This window comes from Toxotes jaculatrix, chromosome 14 (genome assembly GCF_017976425.1).
Source record: "Toxotes jaculatrix isolate fToxJac2 chromosome 14, fToxJac2.pri, whole genome shotgun sequence".
Classification (NCBI taxonomy): Eukaryota; Metazoa; Chordata; class Actinopteri; family Toxotidae; genus Toxotes; species Toxotes jaculatrix.
Genome location: NC_054407.1, coordinates 3497368 through 3518490, shown reverse-complemented (window position 1 = coordinate 3518490; position 21123 = coordinate 3497368). Strand labels below are relative to the sequence as shown.

Below are 21123 nucleotides of genomic sequence, written 5' to 3'. Positions count from 1 at the left end.
AAACAAAAAATTCAAACGTCTTCAATCAAAATACAAACATTTCAAACCACAGAATGTTTGAAATAAATCTATTTCATTTGCTTTGTCTTTGATTAATTTGTCTCTTTATTTAATTTATCATCATCATCATCATTATTATTATTTATTTCATTCTATTTTACAGTGATTGGAAAATTACTTTCAATAAAATTAGACAAAATACAATTACACAATAGACAAGAAATACATTTTCAATAAGTTTCCTCAAATTTTCAAAATAGTGTTGAGTGTATTTGGATGGTGTTACTCCAAAGAGAGCAGCTCCTTCATTGACTTTTGTATAGTTGTCATTTCGTGTCATGTATTTACTGAGGGGAAAATTGACTGAGCTTCTAGTGTTTTCACTAACACTATATTTCAGTCTTAAACTGCGTGTTTCTCTGCACACAACCATCCTGCCCGACCATCTAAGGTCACGGCTGGTACTCAAAAACTCCAACCATAAAACTCAAACCAGTGCTGCTGTATGATCCACTGCTGCAGCGCTGCTGTCCCTCTCGTAGTTTTAGTGCTACCACAGACGACAGCGTGTTGAGACACATTTGGTTTGACTGTTATTGCTTGGAGCGTACTGTGCGTATGTAAAGACAGCAGAGAGGTACATTAAGCTGCTCTCCAACAGAGAGGAAACTACATGCTTTAAAAAGAACTTGTGCTTGGTACTCAAAAGATTTATTTGAATTTTTGTTCAAACATACTTTGACTTTACTTATTGGAAGAAGATTTAGGATCTGAGTAAGTCTTAAGATGTGAACTGACAGCCAACAGATATATACTATAATGACATGCTTTCATATTTTATTCAGTTTAACTCTGAAATAGGATATTACCCGGGGCAGTGTTATTTGAAAGCCAATCATGGCAGCTGGTCGATGTGACATTTGCCTCATATTTTAAGTCTTCATTTCACAGTAAAGTGAAAATCTTGCTTTTAGCTGTGACATTTAGATGTGGCTGACTGTGTCATACAGTAAAAGAAGAAAAAAAATAATAAAAGCTAGACCTGAGACTCGCAGTTACTTCAACTGTCAGAAACTCGCTCTTCAGTGGGGTGACAGAGGTGTATATGTGTCAGTATCTGTAATAAAGATTTCTCTCATTTTATTAAGAGTGAAACTTTTCCCCCTCCCACTCACACTCATCTGTCAGTCTTTCTGTCGGTTCTCCATCTCCATATTAAATCTACCTGCTGTAAAGTGTCAGTTTGAAACCTTGTGACTGTAGCTGAATTAAAATGACTGTTAAACTCTTTAACATAGACTGTTTTTTTAATAACTTTTAATTAAATTCAGAATTTTTTTTTTTTACCTCTGACTGTGACTAACCTGTCCTTTAAGTGTGTACGAGTGGAGGTAATGATTTTAGTGACCTGAAGGGAAGAGCTTATTTTCCATCTTTGTCTGTCTCAGCCCTACCTTTGTCTCTTTCTCCTTCTCTGTAGCTCGCCTTTATATTCTCATACTAACATACGTTTACTGCCAGTCCATGAATTATGGTTGCTTAGCAACCACGCCTGGCTCAGCCTAAACGGGTTGGGTGGGGGGGTATGAAGATTCAAGTTAATGTATGTGTGTGTATTATTCTTAGAGGAGCCGACTACTGGCAGCTGATATTGAGATCTGCATTGATCTATTTTTTTCTTCTTCCGTCTGATTGAAGGTCAACTGGCTAAAATTATTGAGTTAGAAATTTTGTGTTTTGCTGTGATTGGTTCAGACTGGGCAGTTTTTTTTCTTCTGTATATCAGGTGTTGATGTAGAATAATAGTCATTCAACCTGTAGTTATGTCACAGGATGTTTTCTAATCTAAACATGCTGCGGTGTTGGGTTAAACTTTCCGACAGTAACAACGAAAGTTTGTTTGAAACAAACACAACAACTGAGTATTTGCATGAGCACTGGTATGGATGAACAGAGGGAAAGACACCACCCTTCAGAAATGCTACATCAAGAGAAAACCCGAGGAGTGTTATGATATTTACCGTTAGACTACCGTTAGAGGGTTTTCTAGCAGGGCAGCTTTATGAAAGTATTTGATTTACAGGACTTTTGTCAGTGTGATAAAACACTTTGAGTTTGAGTTTGTTTAATATAGTGGATCAGCCAAAAACAGAAATTGCTGTCTCTTTTTTTTTTTTAATTATCATCTTATTCATTATCTTTGTGGAGATAAAAACATTTTCACTGGAAAATAATGAAATAGCACATAGAAAAAACAAAAAAACAAAACATTTTTCCTGAAAGTGTTTGAGGTGTAATAAATTTGAAAGTCGGCTGGTTCAGTTAATACTGATCCATCCTTTATTTTGAGTTGAATGACGACCAGAAATAACCAGAAACAGTTGATTTACACAGGTTTTTTTTTAACTTTTTGGTAATATTTGGCAAAAGTGCAGAATTGTATCACTTTAATTTACTTTAATAACAGCGCATTACCAACACGTGCATGTTTTTTCTGTAGTTTAGATGAAAGATTCATGCTTTGGTTAGCACATGTTCTTGTGCAACAGTAAACAAAAAAAAATTAAATTGCGAGCTCTGATTTTCCCGACTGTGCTAAAAGCAAGACCTGATCGTGATTTTGTTGCTGTGCATTTCATATTGAAATCTCATCATTAACCACACCTGTGTGAAGATGTGAGCCTCCTCGTGACATGACTCAGTCTTTATTTAGCTATCAGGGGCTCTCCCTCTCTTATTCCTTCAGGCCATCAACAGAAATGGTTTTCTGACCCCCAAAAGGAAATTTCCGATTGATATTATTTCCATTGTTGATGCGTCTGGTTCCGAAAGTATATTTGAATTGCGATAATGTTGTGCTCTATATGGTGTCGTGTGACCTTGTTGCCTTTAATTCCTGTAAAATGCCAGTGATGCTACCAGCCAAACCACTGAAATTAGAGCTGAAATACCGCCTTTCCATTCTTCACATTTTCCCCTTCATTTTCCTTTAGATTTTAATTTTGTTAAGTACATTTTTTTTTATTATTCATAGTATTATCCTGAGCCAGGCACTTCAATTATACCATTCGTAGATTCATATTAATAATATAAGAATGTGTAACGTAGAATGTAATCATATATAATAATTTTTAGTCATTAAATTAAATTTGTACAAACATTTTTCCAGAGTACATGTTCAGCAAAAACAAAAACACCTTGGTCCTCAGATTTCTGAAGCAACTTCTTTGAAATTGTTTCATGTGCATGAGCTGAATAAAAGTTTTCTGGAAGGTTATGACCATAGAATATTTTGGCTGTTGACTAGTATGATGTTTACTGACGCCCCGTCCCAACCAATGCCAAACCACCGCTATTATTTTTCAGCATGTCTACCAGCAAGTACATCAATGTGAAACCTCTTCCCATGTTAGAGAAATGTCACTCTGAGTTCCATCTAAATACCACAGCAGCATTTAGAGCCTGCTGCCGGTAACTGAGTTCAGGTAATGTGTTCCCAGGAGGGGCCACGGTGTACCATACCACATCCGTTATTATTCAGTGCTTACTAAGAGGAAACTCTAAATACGCGCCATCAACCCAGTCCCATCTTCGTTTTTGCAATAATAGGTGTCAAAGTTCCCTTGCTGAGGGTGTTAGCAGTGATAACTTTTGTTTTCCTGAGAAATGGACAGAGTATCTCTGATGACTAAGTCACTCTGAGACTGCTCACATTTTGGTAATGCCAGCTGACTGAGCCACACTGCACAGTGGGTCACAGATAAGGCTTGTGAAAAGGAAAGACACCCAAACATGCCATGAAATAACAATTCCACCATTTATACTGTTAAAACTGCTTTGTTGCGTCTTGCTTCATGGTGCTGAAGCTACAGCTTTTACCAAGATGTATTTGATTGTTTATGGACAGATTCAGGCATGTTCATATATTATATGTGAGATTTATTCAAGATTCCCTCCATTGTCTCTTGGGAGACGATTATTTTGAGAGACAACAGTGCACAATGAAACATTATGCATTCAGCTGGGTTTTCCCTTGGTTTCTGGAGGGTATAGGCGCTGTGGTGACATGGGGTGTGAGGGTGTGGGGGTGTAATGAACACTTAATTGTCTCGTCCTCAAATATAAGATGACACCCCCCCCCCCCCCCCCCCACACACACACACACACACACACACACCTTTTCAAACCTAATTTCCAGATAAATATCATCTTACACTCGGCCTTTCTCAGCAGAGTGGTTGAAATCTCACAGCTTATTTTTTGTTTCCATTCATTCAGCTTAGTTTAGGCGCCGAGTCTAAGTGTTATATAACGGCAGGGAAAACCCTGTTCATGACACAGGTGTGACAGTAAAGCTGTGGACAGGTCTGTTTGCTCACTTTATATCTTGAAGCAAACAGCTCTCTGACAAATTACTGAGGACCTGGATGAGTATGGGAATAAACGAGTCCTAATGTGTATTCAGTCCTGCACCTGTGGACACCATAACATTTTCTCCAGATCAAGTTATGTAGCAACTTCTCTGGACTGTGGCAAATGGAGTTTAAAATCTCTATTGATGTATTTACACATGAGTAGGAATTGATGTTTTAAATGACTTCTGATCCCGTCTTCTCTCTGACCTGTATTGCCGGTTGCCATGGTTACTATCAGATTTCATTATTAGTGAATCCTGGACTGCTGCACACTGTACAAATCCTATCAAGCGAAGGCAGACTCAGTTTCAGAGCCCAAGTAGGTCTGTTACATGAACACGTTATGTAGCTCAGATAGTGTTTCAGCACACCGTCTGTTCAGCCAAGTGTGGAAGCTAAGACACAGGCCTGATTTGAAAGCAAACTGCGACCTGTTTTAATCACATTTTAAGCAGCAGTTGACTTTTTTTTTGACCATTTGGGACAAGTGATAAATACAACATTGGAATATTTTCACCTTATGAAGTTACATGAACTTGTTAGCGAGTATTTGCTGAAACATTATTTTTATTTAGTAGTTATGTTGAGTTATATAAATTCTCCTTTTAAGCTTGTTTTGTTCTCTACCAGCTCCCAGGGGGAATCCTTTAGCTCTTTAGCTGCTAAATGCTTTATATGCATTATATTATTGATCCATAACTAATATAAAATTATTGATCGGTGCAGCTTTAAATAAGTAGCTAGACAGAGCAAGCAGAGTTGTTCTGCTAACGGATGTGGACTCTGCCTTATCGCCTTAGTCATAAAAGAATTATGTTATTAATATGCATTTACAAGTATCCACTGGTTTGTATGACAGACACAAGTAATGATACTTGTACACTGTGCAGTTCACCATGGACGTGATGTGAGGAACTGACACCAGAACTTTACTGCACAATACACTTTTTACTACACCTCTGGCTATGGAGAAATAAAAGTAATTTCACACAGGAATATTGTGTAGATGTTGGTTGAACGGCCATCAAGTCACCAAACTCATTCACTGTCATTATCGCTCGTTGTCTTTGCACAGATGCAGCAGATGGTGAACTCCGATTCTCGCTTCACCAGCAGCCAACAGCCAATTGAAGCAGCTCTTGGACCCAGGAGCCAATCGGGCATGAGTCAGCAAAGTCAGTTGTCCACCATCAACCAGTCTCAGATAGGGCTGAGTGGGAACTCTGTTACCCATAATTCTCCTTCACCTCCAGAAAGTAAATCCGCCACGCCATCTCCCTCCAGTTCGGCACATGAGGACGAGAACGATGATGGACTCAGGGTAAAACACGCACGCGCACTCACGCAAACACACACATGCACACAAACACACACATACACATGCTTGTTTCTGTTCGTTACTGAGTCATATCTATGCTGCAATAACCATTTGTGTTCTATTGTGTGTGTGTGTGTGTGTGTGTGTGTGTGTGTGTGTACAGTGAAGAGTTGTTATGTTAATGTTATGTGTCATAATAGACCCATTCTCCCCGCATATCAACTAGATGGAAATCAGCTCCCTCACTGTTCAGTGTCTCACACTGAAACAAGCTCTCTGCACCAAACTGACTGCTCATGTTCTGTGGAAATGAAACCATCACTGTACTGTCGACTAATACACTCAGTAGTCAGATTATTAGGAACACATGGCTAAAACTAATACAGCAGTCCTGCAATAAATCTTTGGCTTTTGTTCACCGCTTGCATTGTGTTAGGTTGGCAGGCGTTCCTGTTATTTTGTCCATCCCTTTCAAATTGCAGCCTCCAGAATGATCATAGAGTTGAATCAACAACTCAGTAACACAGTTTGAACAAGACCCAAACATTATAGTCTTCATGGATAGATGGATTGACACAGCTGGCTGCAGGGAGACAATAAGGGACAATAAATTAGATATACATTATTCCAGTGACTAAAAGATGGATATCTAGTTGATAGATGTCAAAGTCAGATGGACTTAGACCATGTCTACAGAGGACACATTTCAGTCGTCCATCTGACAAAACAGAGATGCTTTTAAATGTTTCATTTTTAATCAGCACAGATGTCAGTAATGCTTTATTTTACAGGTCTGTTATTTCCTAATCATGTCTTGAAAGCTTCCTGTTAACAACTCTGTAATTTGCTTCTAATTACAGGGCAAAATTATGGCAATTTCTTTTTGTCAAATTAAGTTTAAATCAGTTATTCATGTAAGAAAAAACATGCTACACTAAAATGCATTCATCAGTCAGGAGCTTTGTTCTTGCTTGTTTATAGACAAATTTCACATTTCTGCCTGTTAGCCTGACCTGCTGTGCACTGACTTAGGGCTTTTAATTGGAATTAATTAATTAGTAATTAAGCGCACCAGTTGAACATGTCTCTTTTACTGGCATTGAGAACCTAATTACATGGTTCATTTGAGAAAACATCCTATTAAACTGTTAGGAAATGATTTAATTGAATCTAAAGGATCATAAAATAAAGTGTTACCACCAGCTGCCCAAAGGCTTTCACTTGATTCATTGCTTATACTCATACATGTCATTTCAGACTTCTGTATTTTATCTGTCAGTGCCAGAAGAGCTACATTCACGTAGTTGGTGTATTGGGTTGTGAATGCAGTGTAGACTCTGACAGAGGCCACTGATATGCTCCTGTTGCCGTGGTGTGGAGACACCATTTGTTCATGGTGTGGATGATTTTTTTACTGCTCATCTGAGAGGTTTCATGAGCTCTGCTGACTGCAGGGGAGTTTCCCCACAGCTCATCTCTGTGGTTGACTTGTACAGTAGCTTGACATTAAACAAGAACGGTTGAAGTCACACTTTAGTCATGTGAAAGTCATCAAAGACAGTGGTGTGAATTGTTAAAATGCCAGGCTGAGGCAAAACAAGGGAAATTGACTCCTAAAAAAATCTATATTTTTTTTTAAACTATACAACACGCTTACTGTCAACCGTGTTATTTTAATACCACCATTTTAGCTTTTTATACATTTTGCAACAAAACCTAAACCTCCCAGTGTCTCACTCAACCTCCTTCTTGTCTTCTTAGCATGGTAGTGGAGCGGAGAAGCGTCCAGCAACGGTGGACATCTCCAAGAAGCCGAAAACACCAAAGAAGAAGAAGCGAAAGGACCCCAATGAGCCAGTGAAACCAGTGTCTGCCTATGCCTTGTTCTTCAGGGACACCCAAGCCAACATCAAGGCCCAGAACCCCAACGCCACCTTTGGGGAGGTGTCAAAGATTGTGGCCTCCATGTGGGATGGTCTGGGAGAGGAACAGAAACAGGTAGATCCTTTTCATCTAGTACCATCATCAGGTCAGGTTTTCAGTTTGTCCAACACTTGGAAAATGTGGTGACCAAATACATAAAACTATTTCTTATTTCGAATGTGATTCCTCATTGAACCCCTCTCATTATATGTCCATTAGCCACAGCTTTACTTGGTGTTTAATTAGCTTAGAGTCGTAACTTGCTAACACTCAAAACTAAGGGGGTGAATTTGCTGAACATTTTTCCTGCTTTCACAGTGTTAACATGCTGACATGAGCACTTTCCTTAAAGCAAAGCTGTGCCTACGTACAGCCTCGCGGAGCCGCCAGCATGGCCGCAGACAGTGGGAAGAAAGAACATGTTTACTCTCGTCACTAAACCGTGAGGGAAACAAATGCAGCCTCGGTGATATCAGGGATTTGTAACAGGAAACATCAAGTTCAGACTCAGAGAAGAAGAGTTGAAGTAGATGCCTTGGAAATTCATGATCATGGTTGTGTGTTCTGAGATGAATGAGTCAGATGAGGAAAAATGATGAGCCACGTGATGCTTAAACCTGATATGCTGAAGGTTTCTCACACTAATAAAAAGCGTTTCCACACTAATGAGGTGCTGCTGATCGAATTCATTTGTAGATGTTGTTTTTTCCATGTACTGTAAACAGGCTGATAAATCAGTACTAAAACGTTTGTGTTTCAGGTGTACAAGAAGAAGACAGAGACGGCTAAGAAGGAGTATCTGAAACAACTGGCTGCCTACAGAGCCAGCCTGGTCTCACAGGTACACACACACACACACACACAGATAGTTCAGTTTACTGGTATTAAAGTGATGCCTTGCAGGAGTAAGGGAGTCTGGAAGCCTGCAAACTGATTTTCTGTCGTTCTTTTCCTCCATCTCCAGAGTTACAATGACCCATCTGAAATGAAGCTGCCCCACTCCTCGTCCTCCTCGTCCTCCTCTACCTCCATGTTTACACCCAAACCTTCAGTCTACCCTGGTCACCCAGGCCAGCACCCTTCCTCCAGCTCACTCGCCCACCCTCACCAACTCCCTCCCTCCCAGCACCCGGGCATGTACATGCAGTACCCTCACCCGTCCCATCCTTCCCACTCCTCAAGCCCGGGCCTCGGGCCCCACCTGTCCCCTCCTCACACCCAGATGCACCCTCAGCTCCAGGCTCTGTCCTCCAGAGGGACCGTGCCACGTCCCAGCATCCCCCACCAGGGGGGTCTGTCCCTTGGCAGCGTGGTGACAGCATCCACCCCTCCTCTCCAGGTCACCCCTCCCCTCCACAGCCAGGCACACCTGGGAGGACTGCACAGTCCGCACCATCAGCACCAGCAGCTCGGTGGACACTCAATGGGAATGAGTCACTCCCCTGCCATCTCTCAGGTCAGTGCCTGTGTGACTCTGTGCTGGTTTCATCTGTGTGATGTGTTTTGGATAAAACTTGCAACCTGTCATATTTACCATAGTGGCTGCTAAACACAACATGCTATGAAACATGCTGCATATGTCAAGCCCTCCTTATTCAGCAACCACAGGAGAAAAGACTTGTCATGTTATATTTTACAGCATTCTGAGTTTGACATTTTAGTCGACACAGGGTCTTCATCAGGTCAGAGATAAGGAGAAACTGACCATTTATCCAGAACTTTAACTTTGACCCAATTTAAGATCCTGCATATAAATTCTGTGCTGTTCACTACACTCTTATCTTTATTCTATACTGCTTTTACTGTGAGTAGTGTATACACTGCTGCTTTACAATATCAAGACGTGATGCAGTGCACCTTCAGGTGTCAGTCAAACTGCGAAACAGCCACTGCGAGTTGAAACAAGAGAAAACAAAATGGTTTCCCAAAGATTTAATACGTTTTCAGTTTTTAATCATCATTTCCTGGTGCATTGTAGTACAATGCTTTTACTCAGAAATCAAGCTTTTTTTTCTTCATATGCACTCTGACTTTTTGTATACTTCATTTTGTCACACCTCCAGTGTGAACACTTAGAAATGGGACTGGGGACAGAGGTAGATTTCTCATCTGTAGTCTTCATGTTGTCCTTCCCTCTAAGGGTCATCAGACAGTCTCTTTCATGCACACTCAGTCTGCCCATTTCCTCCAGGTAACTCACTTATTTTAGAAGCTACACAGAGGTGGATGGAGATGGATGAATGTATGAGCAGAGGAGACAAAACACACGCACACACACAGTGGAAATGAGGTGGATGCTACAGTGAGAGGAAACGCATCCGCATTTCCTTGCGGGCCTGAGTGCTTAATATAATAGGACTGTGTTGGAATTAAGTTAAATAAAAACTGATGTGGTTAGAAATTAATCCAGCTTCTCCTAATTATTCATCTGAATTATTATTTAGTGGAAACACTATGGAAGTCATAAAGTAATGTTTGTCATAGGAAAACTTCTTATGGAAAATTAATTTTTAATCACACACGTCAAGTTTTGAATTTTGGTCTGTTTTCTCTACTTCAGTCTGTCTCCGTCTTCCTGTCTCTCACATTATACTGTCAGTCAGTCAGTCAGTCAGTCGATCAGCTCCTCTGCCTCTTCCTTCTCTTCTGTCGATATTTATTCTGTCAAAACAGGAGGAAAAGAAAGACTAGCGGCTGTGAAAGGATTATAAATATGAACTTGTGTTAAGTCCAGAGTGAGACAGTATGATAGAGGGTCTCCTCCAAAGAGTTAAAAAAAGAAAGATGGAGGGGGGATGGATTGCCACTGAGTCTCACTTCCCATTTTATCCCCCTTTTTATAGTGCACTTTTAAATCTCACACTCCCATAATCCCCTTTCTTTCTCCTCCATTTTGCATATTCTTAGCAAAAAAGAGAAAGAGAAAACCAAGAAAAGAAAAGTGAAGAAAAAAGCAGAGAGGACACAGTGACAGAGCTCCTAACTTTTTCTTTTTTTTTCTCTCTAAGTGAAGAGTGGGAAATGATGGGGGAAGGGAGAGAGAGAGGGAGAGAGGAGAGAGAGAGAGAGAGACAAAAGAGGCAGATGGGGTCTTTGTGAAGGAGTGAAGGAGAAGAATTTGCTAAACAATGGATGAATAGGTGAGGTAGAGGGGGAGAGGGGGAGGAGAAGGGGGAGAACCCAACCACCTGCTGTCCTCCTCTTTCACTCACAACACTGAGATTAACTTCCCTTTCAGACTCTCTCTGTCTCTCTGTCTGTCTCTCTCTCTCTCTCTTTCTCCCACACACACACACACACACCACACACACACACACACACACACACACACACACACACACACACACACACACACACACACTCCTGCACTTTTTTGACACTGCTCTCAGTCATTTTTCCCTGTTTCCATCTCCTCTGGTTAGAAACAGGCTCACCTTCGCTCCCCTCTCCTCCTCCTCCTCCTCCTCCTCCTCTGCTTCCTCCTCTCCTCTTACCTTTTCATCTTCACATTTCCTCAGTTTACCTCCTCCCTCCTGGCAATTACTCTGTAATTACTGCTGGTGAACCCACCACTGCTCTGTTTCCTTTCCACTTCAGCTGGATTCATGGCTTCATCCATATCCCTGTTCATTAGAAACCATGTAAAGAAGTGCAGGAGGTTGGTTTGTTAAAAAAAAACAAAAAAAAACCCATCAGCTGCCTATAGACTGATCCACAGACGTAAATAAGCTGTTACTGCAAACACCTCTCACACAGACAAATGCAGTAACACTTGCAGACATTTTCTTCTTTCTTACTTTCAAAGTCTCACACTTTGATTACAAAATATGACAAATTAGCTGTTAACAGTTCTTTTTTTTTGCAACGTACACATGGAAAATGCAACTGTCACTGGAAAACTTTGATAGTGAAACAAAAAAAGAAAAAAGTTGTTTGCTCTGTAATGGCTCTGAGAACAACTGATTGTGGGTGGGATTTGCGTTATTGTTTAAGAACAGACAGACGTTGATCGTTATGCAGTGAGTTTTTCACAGTTTTTTTCATAAAGTGCCACAGAAATAAAGAGAGCTAGAGAGAGCAGCAAACGCATCTTGCTGTGCCACTGCAGCTGATATCACACACACAGGTGTGTATCAGCAACAGGAATGTGATCTGTCTGAATGTTCCCAGCTTGTGTTAGGTAACACACATCTGTACACGTCTGACCAGTCGTCCTCTTTCATTAGCGTTTTTCTCCTCTCAGCGTATTTTCACAGTCTGCAGACATGTTGTATATAAACCCAGATTTTTCTCCTTCCAGCCAAATCATTCAATTTCTTTTTATTTCCAGGGCTACCTCCCCTCCCTCCAGTCTGACTACCAGCCAATAGGAGGAGGTATGCTTAATGGCGGAGCAGTGATGTCATCATCAGTGGACTACCACCAGCTGGGCCGACACACACCAAATCACCACCCCTCACTGGACTGGAGCACTGATTACCATGGCAACGGGTAGGTAGCAGTCTTTGACTAACGCGAGTTTTTAAAGAGAAACTTAACACCCCCTGAAAATCCTGTTGACCTCCAGTAGCTGCAGTGATGCACAGGTGTGTGTGAAATTTCCACCGGAGAGTGCAGCAACACACTGCTGTGCAGTCTAAAGACTGCTCTATAAGAAGCATCTCAAGTCCAGTAAAGCTGAGTTATTGAATTACACATACACTCCGTTTGTTGGGTAGAGCAGCCTGTGATACAACAGTCCTGTGGTAAATGCTCCTTCGTTAAAGTTAGAATGTTCAGCGTTTGAAATGTTGATGCATATGAATATTTCTCCATACTGACAGATGCTTCTTTTATTTTGTCCTTTATTTTTATATCAGTGACAGCAGGCTCTTTACCTTCTCATCCTTGTCCCATACTGTAGTACAAATACAGCAGTCAGCTGTCAGCAGTCTGGGCAGGAGGATGAAGGATTGGCAACATGCAGCTAAGAGTAATAGATGTAGTAGAAATACTGTTTCTGTTTGTAACAGAGTAAGTATAGTATACAATGTTACCTGGTTTTACAGTGTCTGAGGCAAATTTACAACATTACTACGACTCACTCAGTCACTCTCCACTGCCTCTGCTACCTGTGCTGAAGCCTCGCCGAGCTAACGTCAAGTTAGCCGTTCATACAGCTCAGAAAAAAGATATGGCAGACGTGTGGGGGGGGTGGAAGTGTCACGTTAAGACGGTGTTTCTCTTTAAAGGGTAGCTGGACCGAAGCTTTCCATATTTGATATATGAAATTTCTATGCCAAATTTCAAAGTGAGTGTTTCCCTCTGAATTATTTACTCTTGTGTAGAAAAGCTGTGGAAGTTCAGGATACTACAACAGATAAACAACAGATAAACAAAGCAAAAATGTTAGCATTGTTATATTTCCTGATTAACTGATTGTTCCATCTCTCTCCTCTCCACTTCCAGAGGAGCTCAGAGAGACAAAACTCTGTATCTGAGCTAATCTCAGGACGCACCTCAACCAAGCCCTTGAACTGCCACACCATGTGAACCTCCAGCCTCACCTCTACATGAACACAAGCCAGCCGAGTCCAGCCCTCTCCTGGGGGAGGGGGGTGCGCAACCAAGCAAAAGCTTAAGCAACAGGACAAAAGGACGCTGTTAGGAACTGTCAACAACATCAAGTTATTGGCTGATTCTCCTGATGGTTCACTGCATAAGACACGCTATGATTTGAATTGAAAATGTGTGTACCAGTGAGGAGAGGTGGGCAGGTACTGCTCTGTGAACCACACTGATAGATGGACTGTATATACTCCAAAAAGGATACTCTGTCCGATTTCCTGTTAGCCCCTAAAAATTTCAGATCTAGTTTCTCATTTTGTAAAAATGGTGTTTACCATCATTTCCAAAAGGCTCCGAAGAGCATGTGTAAATTGCTGTAACATAATTTTAGTGCTGTCGATTTAAAACCAACTGATTTTTTTTTTTTTTGACCTCATATGTATCCTTTGAGGACTAAAGCCAGAGGACCGCAGCACACAGGTGAAGGGTTAATGACCAAATACAACTGACTGTGTTTCCCCTCTGGTTCTTTAATTGTATGAATACAAGCCTTTGGTTTGATGCCGTATGGACCGAGGTCCAACACACTGTCTGTGGAGACAAAAAAAAAAAAAACAAAGAACGTAATGAGTCTGAGTCTGAAGAAGCAGAAGCAGTGGTGAGCGCAGTGATGACTGAATTCACACTGCTTTATTCGGCTAACGACAAACACACGACAGAGGTGAACCAGAACCTGAAGCTGTTTGTTGGTGCCTCTTTAACCAAACGCTGACTGTGAATAATTGCTTCTGATAAAAAGAACTTTCATTGTTCTCTGGCAGTGAGGCTCAGATCTGCAGGGTAGAAATCCAATGTATTTTAGTCCTTGAAATAATGAAATGTCAAACAGTTTTTTGTTTAAAAAAAAAAAAAAAAAAGGAACAAAAATACTCCTTTGTACGATGACAGCTCCTCCTCCTGGCATATGTTTGTTGATAATATTGATTTGGATCCAAACTGTGTGTGTGAGTGTGTGAAGTGTTAATGAGAAAGAGTGGCTGATTGGGTTGCATGGTCTCTTTTGTCATCTCTGTTTCTCTGTGCTGAGAGGCTATTTAAGAAACTATAACTATTGCTGGGTTTACTATGTTTCAATGTTTTTTTTAAATCAATTCAAGTTTTGTTTTAGTGTTAATGATGATGATAATGATGATGAGAGACTTATCTCTCGCCCTGTATCTCTTTGTATTACTGTGTTTTGTTTTGTTTTGTTTTGTTTTGTTTTGTTTTGTTTTTTTTTGGCAGATGAAAGGACTCTGGGCAACAACGACCATGAAGATTTTTTTATTTTTAGATTCTAATAATGTGTTTGAGAATAAAGTCAGTGCTGCATTCATGTGCAGTCATTACTCCAAAAACCTGCCTCTCTCTCGTTTATTTCGGAACAATTCGTGACAGCTGCTTTAATTAACTGCACATTATAGCGTCAGGTCAAAATGATAATGTGTCCAGTACTTTACCTTATGACCAAATACCTGCAGAACTAATGACATTCCATTCAAGATGGTGAACGTGGTAAACTGTACACCCCACCTGTGAAACATCCGCATGTTGGTGGTGTTATTTTGAGCATGATTGCATGCAGCCATTAGCATTTAGCTCAAAGTGTCACTGTGCCTGAGAGCAGTCTAACAGAGGCGCTAACATAGCTGTAAACTCTTGGTCTGGTTTTGACTGTGATTTGTAAAATTAGCTTTAAATCTGAGTCACAGAGATAAGCATCTGATTTACTGACAGATAAATACCAGATGGAAACACAGAAGGTTGTTAACAACACTGATTGCTTTTTTGAAGGTGATCCAGATTCCTCAAAGAAAAGAAAAATGTCTGCTGCACAATAGAAATATTTTCCAAGTTGTTAATCTGTTTCCCTACATAGTACAAACAAATGTAAATATGTAATATGTCAGTTAAACACTGTAACTTCCATACTTTATTATGTCCTTCCAATTGGTACAAAAAGCAAAAAGTATAAAACTACTATTGATCATGGAAATATCACTGAAAGCAGTGTCAAAGGCTTCACTATTCAATGTGGTTTATATTAAGAGTGAAAGAAATTTGTGATGTAAGATGAATTGTTCACACACTCAGAGCATGATCACATAACTCTGCAGTTTCATGTACATACCCTGCACCAAACAACAGACAGATGAATTTAGCATCTATATGATGAACATAGTGGAGCCTTTAGCAACCAAAGAGCCAGATAGTTTTCTCAGGCACTGGTGGAGACCAAAAACAGAGCTAAAAGGAGAGTGAACAATGGTCAGAAACTCCAAATCAGTGCTGATGTTGCTCTGTGTCTGCTGGATGTCTAAATCCAGCTTGTTATTGAGCTTTCATACCAAGTGGTCAAGAAAAAAAAGCTGTTTTTCTGTGGACAAATATAAGTGATAAAACCTTAACATTTAGATTCATGTCATACACTTAGTTTTTTCACTCCAATATAATGATACATGAGAAACTCAAACTAAGGATTATTTAGTCAAAACACTTGGCTCTAGACATAGACCTTCAAACACTAGTTAATAGTTACATTCCTTCTCTTCTAGTAAGAAGATGAAGAGCAATTATGAAGCACTGATATTGTGTTGAAACAACAGGACCAGTTGTTTCCTCAGAGTAATCCTCATCATGACCATGTATATGATTAATAATCAATGGTGAGGGGATACTTAAAGTTCTGACATGTGGATGACTCACAGTGTATATATATATATATACAGTGGGTACAGAAAGTATTCAGACCCCCTTAAATTTTTCACTCTTTGTTATATTGCGGTCATTTGCTAAAATCATTTAAGTTCATTTTTTTCCTTATTAATGTACACACAGCACCCCATATTGACAGAGAAAGATGAAATTGTTGAAATTTTTGCAGATTTATTAAAAAAGAAAAACTGAAATATCACACAGCCATAAGTATTCAGACCCTTTGCTGTGACCCTCATATATTTAACTCAGGTGCTGTCCATTTCTTCTGATCATCCTTGAGATAGTTCTACACCTTCATTGGAGTCCAGCTGTGTTTGATTATACTGATTGGACTTGATTAGGAAGGCCACACACCTGTCTATATAAGACCTTCCAGCTCACAGTGCATGTCAGAGCAAATGAGAATCATGAGGTCAAAGGAACTGCCTGAAGAGCTCAGAGACAGAATTGTGGCAAGGCACAGATCTGGCCAAGGTTGCAAAAAAATTTCTGCTGCACTTAAGGTTCTTAAGAGCACAGTGACCTCCATAATCCTTAAATGGAAGACGTTTGGGACGACCAGAACCCTTCCTAGAGCTAGAAGAACCCAAAGATCACTGTGGCTGAGCTCCAGCGATGCAGTCAGGGGATGGGAGAAAGTTCTAGAAAGTCAGCCAACACTGCAGCCCTCCACCAGTCGGGGCTTTATGGCAGAGTGGCCAGACGGAAGCCTCTCCTCAGTGCAAGACACATGAAAGCCTGCATGGAGTTTGCTAAGAACACCTGAAGGACTCCAAGATGGTGAGACAACAAAGGAGTGGGTTCAGGACAACTCCGTGACTGTTCTTGATTGGCCCAGCCAGAGCCCTGACTTAAACCCAATTGAGCATCTTTGGAGAGACCTAAAAATGGCTGTCCACTAATGTTCACCATCCAACCTGACAGAACTGGAGAGGATCTACAAGGAGGAATGGCAGAGGATCCCCAAAATCCAGCTGTGAAAAACTTATTGCATCATTCCCAAAAAGACTCATGGCTGTATTAGCTCAAAAGGGTGCTTCTGCTCAGTGCTTCACTGAGCAAAGGGTCTGAATACTTATGGCCGTGTGATGTTTCAGTTTTTCTTTTTTTAATAAATCTGCAAAAATGTCAACAATTTCGTCTTTCTCTGTCAATATGGGGTGCTGTGTGTACATTAATGAGGGAAAAAATGAACTTAAATGATTTGAGCAAATGGCTGCAATATAACAAAGAGTGAAAAATTTAAGGGGGTCTGAATACTTTCCGTACCCACTGTGTGTGTGTGTGTGTGTGTGTGTGTGTGTGTGTGTGTGTGTGTGTGTGTGTGTGTGTGTGTGTGTGTGTGTGTGTGTGTCAGTAGAAACAAGCCCACAGCAATGTGGAGGTAAATGAGAGCCATAACACACTCTCTCTCTCACACACACACCAGGCATTTCTTCTCTTGCATTTGCATCTCACACACACATGCCTGGGGATACAGTTACATTAGTGCAAACAATAAAAGGTGTTGGTGGTGTTGCCCAGGTGTCGGTGCAGGCTGATCAGTTTGTAGTATTCTCTTTCTTTTTAATGTTGCTTATACAGCTTCTCCAACAAGAGAGAATCCCATACCCTTTTTGAGTGACACCATGAGCAGTAGTTAAACATAATCCTGAACTGTTGACAAAAACCTCAAGCACCATGAGATATGATGGTTTTCTGCTTTTCCCCAGTGGCAGCTGTGCACACTTGATATTTTGGAAGATGAGATAGCAGGTGTCAAACAGTGGTTTGACTGTTTTCTCAACCATTTTTCAAAATAACATATTTATGAGTTTTATGTATTCCACAGATCTGTGAGTCAGATCATGTACAACATGCAATGTTCAATAACAAATAGAGCTCTTCTAATTTTATCCCTGCCATGAATCCACAGCTTACTTCAAGAAGCTGCTTGTCTCAGGTCAGCTGGTACACACTGCCCTCTGATGGCAACAACACAGAGCTGCATGCAGTTCCTTTTCTTTGTTCACTCATGAGTACACTCCTCAAATGCATCTGTGGGTCATTTGAAATTCAACACAACTCACATGAGATGCCCTGGGTCGCTATAACCGTAGTTTAAGCCAAAATTTCCAAACATGATTCAAGGGAAAACAATAGCATGTGACAAAATCAAATGCCTGAATAACAAGCAACTGGGGGGAAACTGGAAACTGTGGTAAAGGCTGTAAAGCTTCACTAATCAGTGTTAACAATAGAAAAAAATGACTTTGTGTAACATACTTGTGGTGATGAACCCACAGTGAGTAATCACCTGACTCTGCAGTTCCCCTCAGCTCTGTGTAGCGTTTTGGCCTCTTTCAGCTCATTGTTTTGGTTTCGCAACCTGCAGCTTCACTGTTTTGATTCCCTCTCACTGCACTTATCAACCTTGTCTCCAGCTGTATGAGCAGCTGTTATAAACCCACTGTACACTTCCTGGCCAACATCACAACAGCAGACAGACCAAGTCAGCAACCAGCTAATAAACAAAACAAAGCATTTGACTGCTAAATTATTTTTGCTTACTGTCTCCTGGATGTGGAAAGAGGCAGCTGTTTGCTAACATTTACATTAACATGTACTGAGTGATGTCACTTGGCAGATGCTTTCATCCAGAGCAGAGAAAAAAAATCACTTTCCATCTGACACAAGCCCCAGGTTTGCAAGAACATGAAGAAACATATAAGTGCACATCAAATAACTTTTTTTGTTGTTTTTTTTTTAGACAGAGCAAGAGCAGAACCGTGCAATGGAGAAATGAAAGGAGAGAGACCCTTGCTGTCTTGAGCTACCGAGACAGGGTCTCTTCAAATTTGGCAACTCATTCCACCACTGACAGAGTACACAGGAGAGGAGATTGATTTTCGATTGATACATAGAAATTTGGTCTGCCTCCAAGTGGCCAAAAAATAGTTTATTAATGCAGGTTAAAGTTGTCTCCTATCATCATCAAATCACTGATGGATTCCTGTACTGAGTTCTACATGTGTGAGATTTGATGGGAAATCCGCATGAATGTTTTATGACATATAAAAGTAAGAGAGCTGTTCTTGAATACTTCTCAACATGAAATAATAAGGCCTCGGAGAAAAGTGCTCTCAACTCTGAGAATCAGCTCATAACTTGGTGTGAAATATCTCCTCCATGATCTTATTTAATTCTAGTAAAGATATAGAATTGATTTGACTAGTATTAGATGATGCTTGAAATAATACACATCGATCGGTAAAGGCTGGGCAGTAACAGACTCAGGTGGAGACAGTGATAAGACAATGGTTGGGTGAGTGTAAACCTGACCCTCTGCGGTCAGCGTTTATAGGTCACAGCAGTGTGACCAGTGAAACCCAACACACTACAAACAGCTGTCTCTGTGCCAAAACCGAAACCCAACAACACACTAATGATGGACATGTGCTTCTCTGAAGCTACACACAACCATCTCAGCAGACCTATGTAAAGAAGGGTGTTATGGGTAAACATAGGTCACAGAGGTTCAGAGAGAGATGACGTTCACACCTCCCAAATCTCAACAACAAGGAGTCAGACTTGTGCCTCAAGCAAACTGATTGGTTGATTCAGCTCCTGTCAGGATGTGGGTTTCAGAGAGAGATGAAAACATAAACGTACCACAGACCAGTATTTAAAAGAAACACACACACGCACGTCTCCATCACATCACGTGATCTTCAGCAGATGGAATTTTCTTATAAAATATTTCAAAAGATTGGTGGTTAATGAAGAAATTTTAAAAAAGAATGTGTTTTCCTAAGTAAACTAAGTCATGTGGTATGCAGATGTTCCAGGTGACAGAGCTGAAACTTACTTTGAAACTCAAAAATAACAGCAACAGGTTTTCAGTTTGTTTATGATTATAAAAGTAAAACCACATCAAACATCTGTAAAACACCTAGAAATTACAAATGACATTATGCTGCTGCAATATCATGTTAGGAACATACAAGTATGAGAGCATCAGTGTCAGCAGCAGGGTTCAGTACGACATGCTTTCAAACTTTACATGAAAAAAATGCTTCTTCTGACCTTTTTTGAAAAACGTCCAGTCCATAAAACTACTGTGGCTTCAGAAAGTATTGAGACCCCTTCACTTGTCCCACACTATATTGAGTTGTAGATTTAACTTTAAATGGATACAACCAAGAAACCAAGAAACATGTAAACATATGGGAAACAAAACTTCAGCAGTCCTCTGCAGAGATGGGAGAACCTGCTGGATGGACGACCACGTCAGTATCACTCCCATCGATCAGTGGCAGAGTGGACTGATGGAGTGAGTAAAAGTCATGAGAGTGAGTAAAAGTCATGTGACAGCCTGCTTGGAGCTTGAAAGCTAATATTAGCGTATTTTCCTTTCCAGTGCAGTGGGTGGTCGGCTGGACGTCTTCTCAGGAAGCACCAGCCTCAGCTTCCTCCTCGGGGAGGAGCCTCCCTCCTCTGACACGTACTCCTGTTGCAGCAGTGCAGCATCTGCTGCAGAAGCTGCAGCAGCACCGTCTGTGGAGGACTCACTCTGTGCAGACACACCGGGCACAGAGACACCTGATATAGACACATTTGCTGCCTGCATGCTGTCTCCAGACACCCCCACCGTTGGTCCTTCAGTTTGAACCACACCCCCGGCTAACATATTGACTGTTGACCCACCAGGTACACGCCTAGTCCCTGTCTGACTGTCATTGTTTGACACATTGTCCACAGTAGTCACTGGTCCCAGTGCCTGAGAGGCTACCCCAGACAAACCATCTGTACTTGGAGGTGCCTGAGCCTGGACAGGGAGGCTCTCCTTGGTCTGAGGTGCTTGAGATTCTGTGGGCGGCTGGTGTAGTCCTTCCCCAGCCTGAAGGCCTGGTCCCTGGGCTGGATCGTGCTTCAGTCTAGCGACAAGAGTAGAGCTGTCAGGAGGCAGCTGGCTCTGAGACAGGGACTGGATGGGTGCAGGATTAATGGCAGGATTTGGTGCTGAGTTTGGTGCAAGTCCTGCAGCTTGGGAGTTATGAAGAGGAGCTGTTTGTATTGCACCTGCTTGCGGAGGGTTAGCATGTACAGTGTTAGCCAGAAGAGAAGTAGCAGAAGACATGAGGCCTACCCCAGTCTGCCTCCTGAAGTTGTCTAGGGCACCAC

At 41.1% G+C, this 21123-nt stretch overlaps 1 protein-coding gene across 2 annotated transcripts in view; it reads left to right on the top strand.

Moving 5' to 3' along the window:
• tox (thymocyte selection-associated high mobility group box) overlaps positions 1 to 14143 on the top strand; it is a 37362-nt gene extending 23219 nt beyond the window's left edge. The window contains exons 5-11 of one of the 2 annotated variants that reach the window (XM_041056302.1): positions 5491 to 5590; positions 5669 to 5736; positions 7495 to 7731; positions 8417 to 8497; positions 8621 to 9112; positions 11987 to 12147; positions 13105 to 14143. In XM_041056302.1, coding sequence (XP_040912236.1) covers positions 5491 to 5590; positions 5669 to 5736; positions 7495 to 7731; positions 8417 to 8497; positions 8621 to 9112; positions 11987 to 12147; positions 13105 to 13141 — 1176 coding nt within the window. In that variant the 3' untranslated portion in view covers positions 13142 to 14143. Of the gene's footprint in view, positions 1 to 5490; positions 5737 to 7494; positions 7732 to 8416; positions 8498 to 8620; positions 9113 to 11986; positions 12148 to 13104 lie in introns of both variants that reach the window. The other variant, XM_041056301.1, reaches the window with a different exon arrangement.
• The last annotated feature ends 6980 nt before the right edge of the window (positions 14144 to 21123 follow it).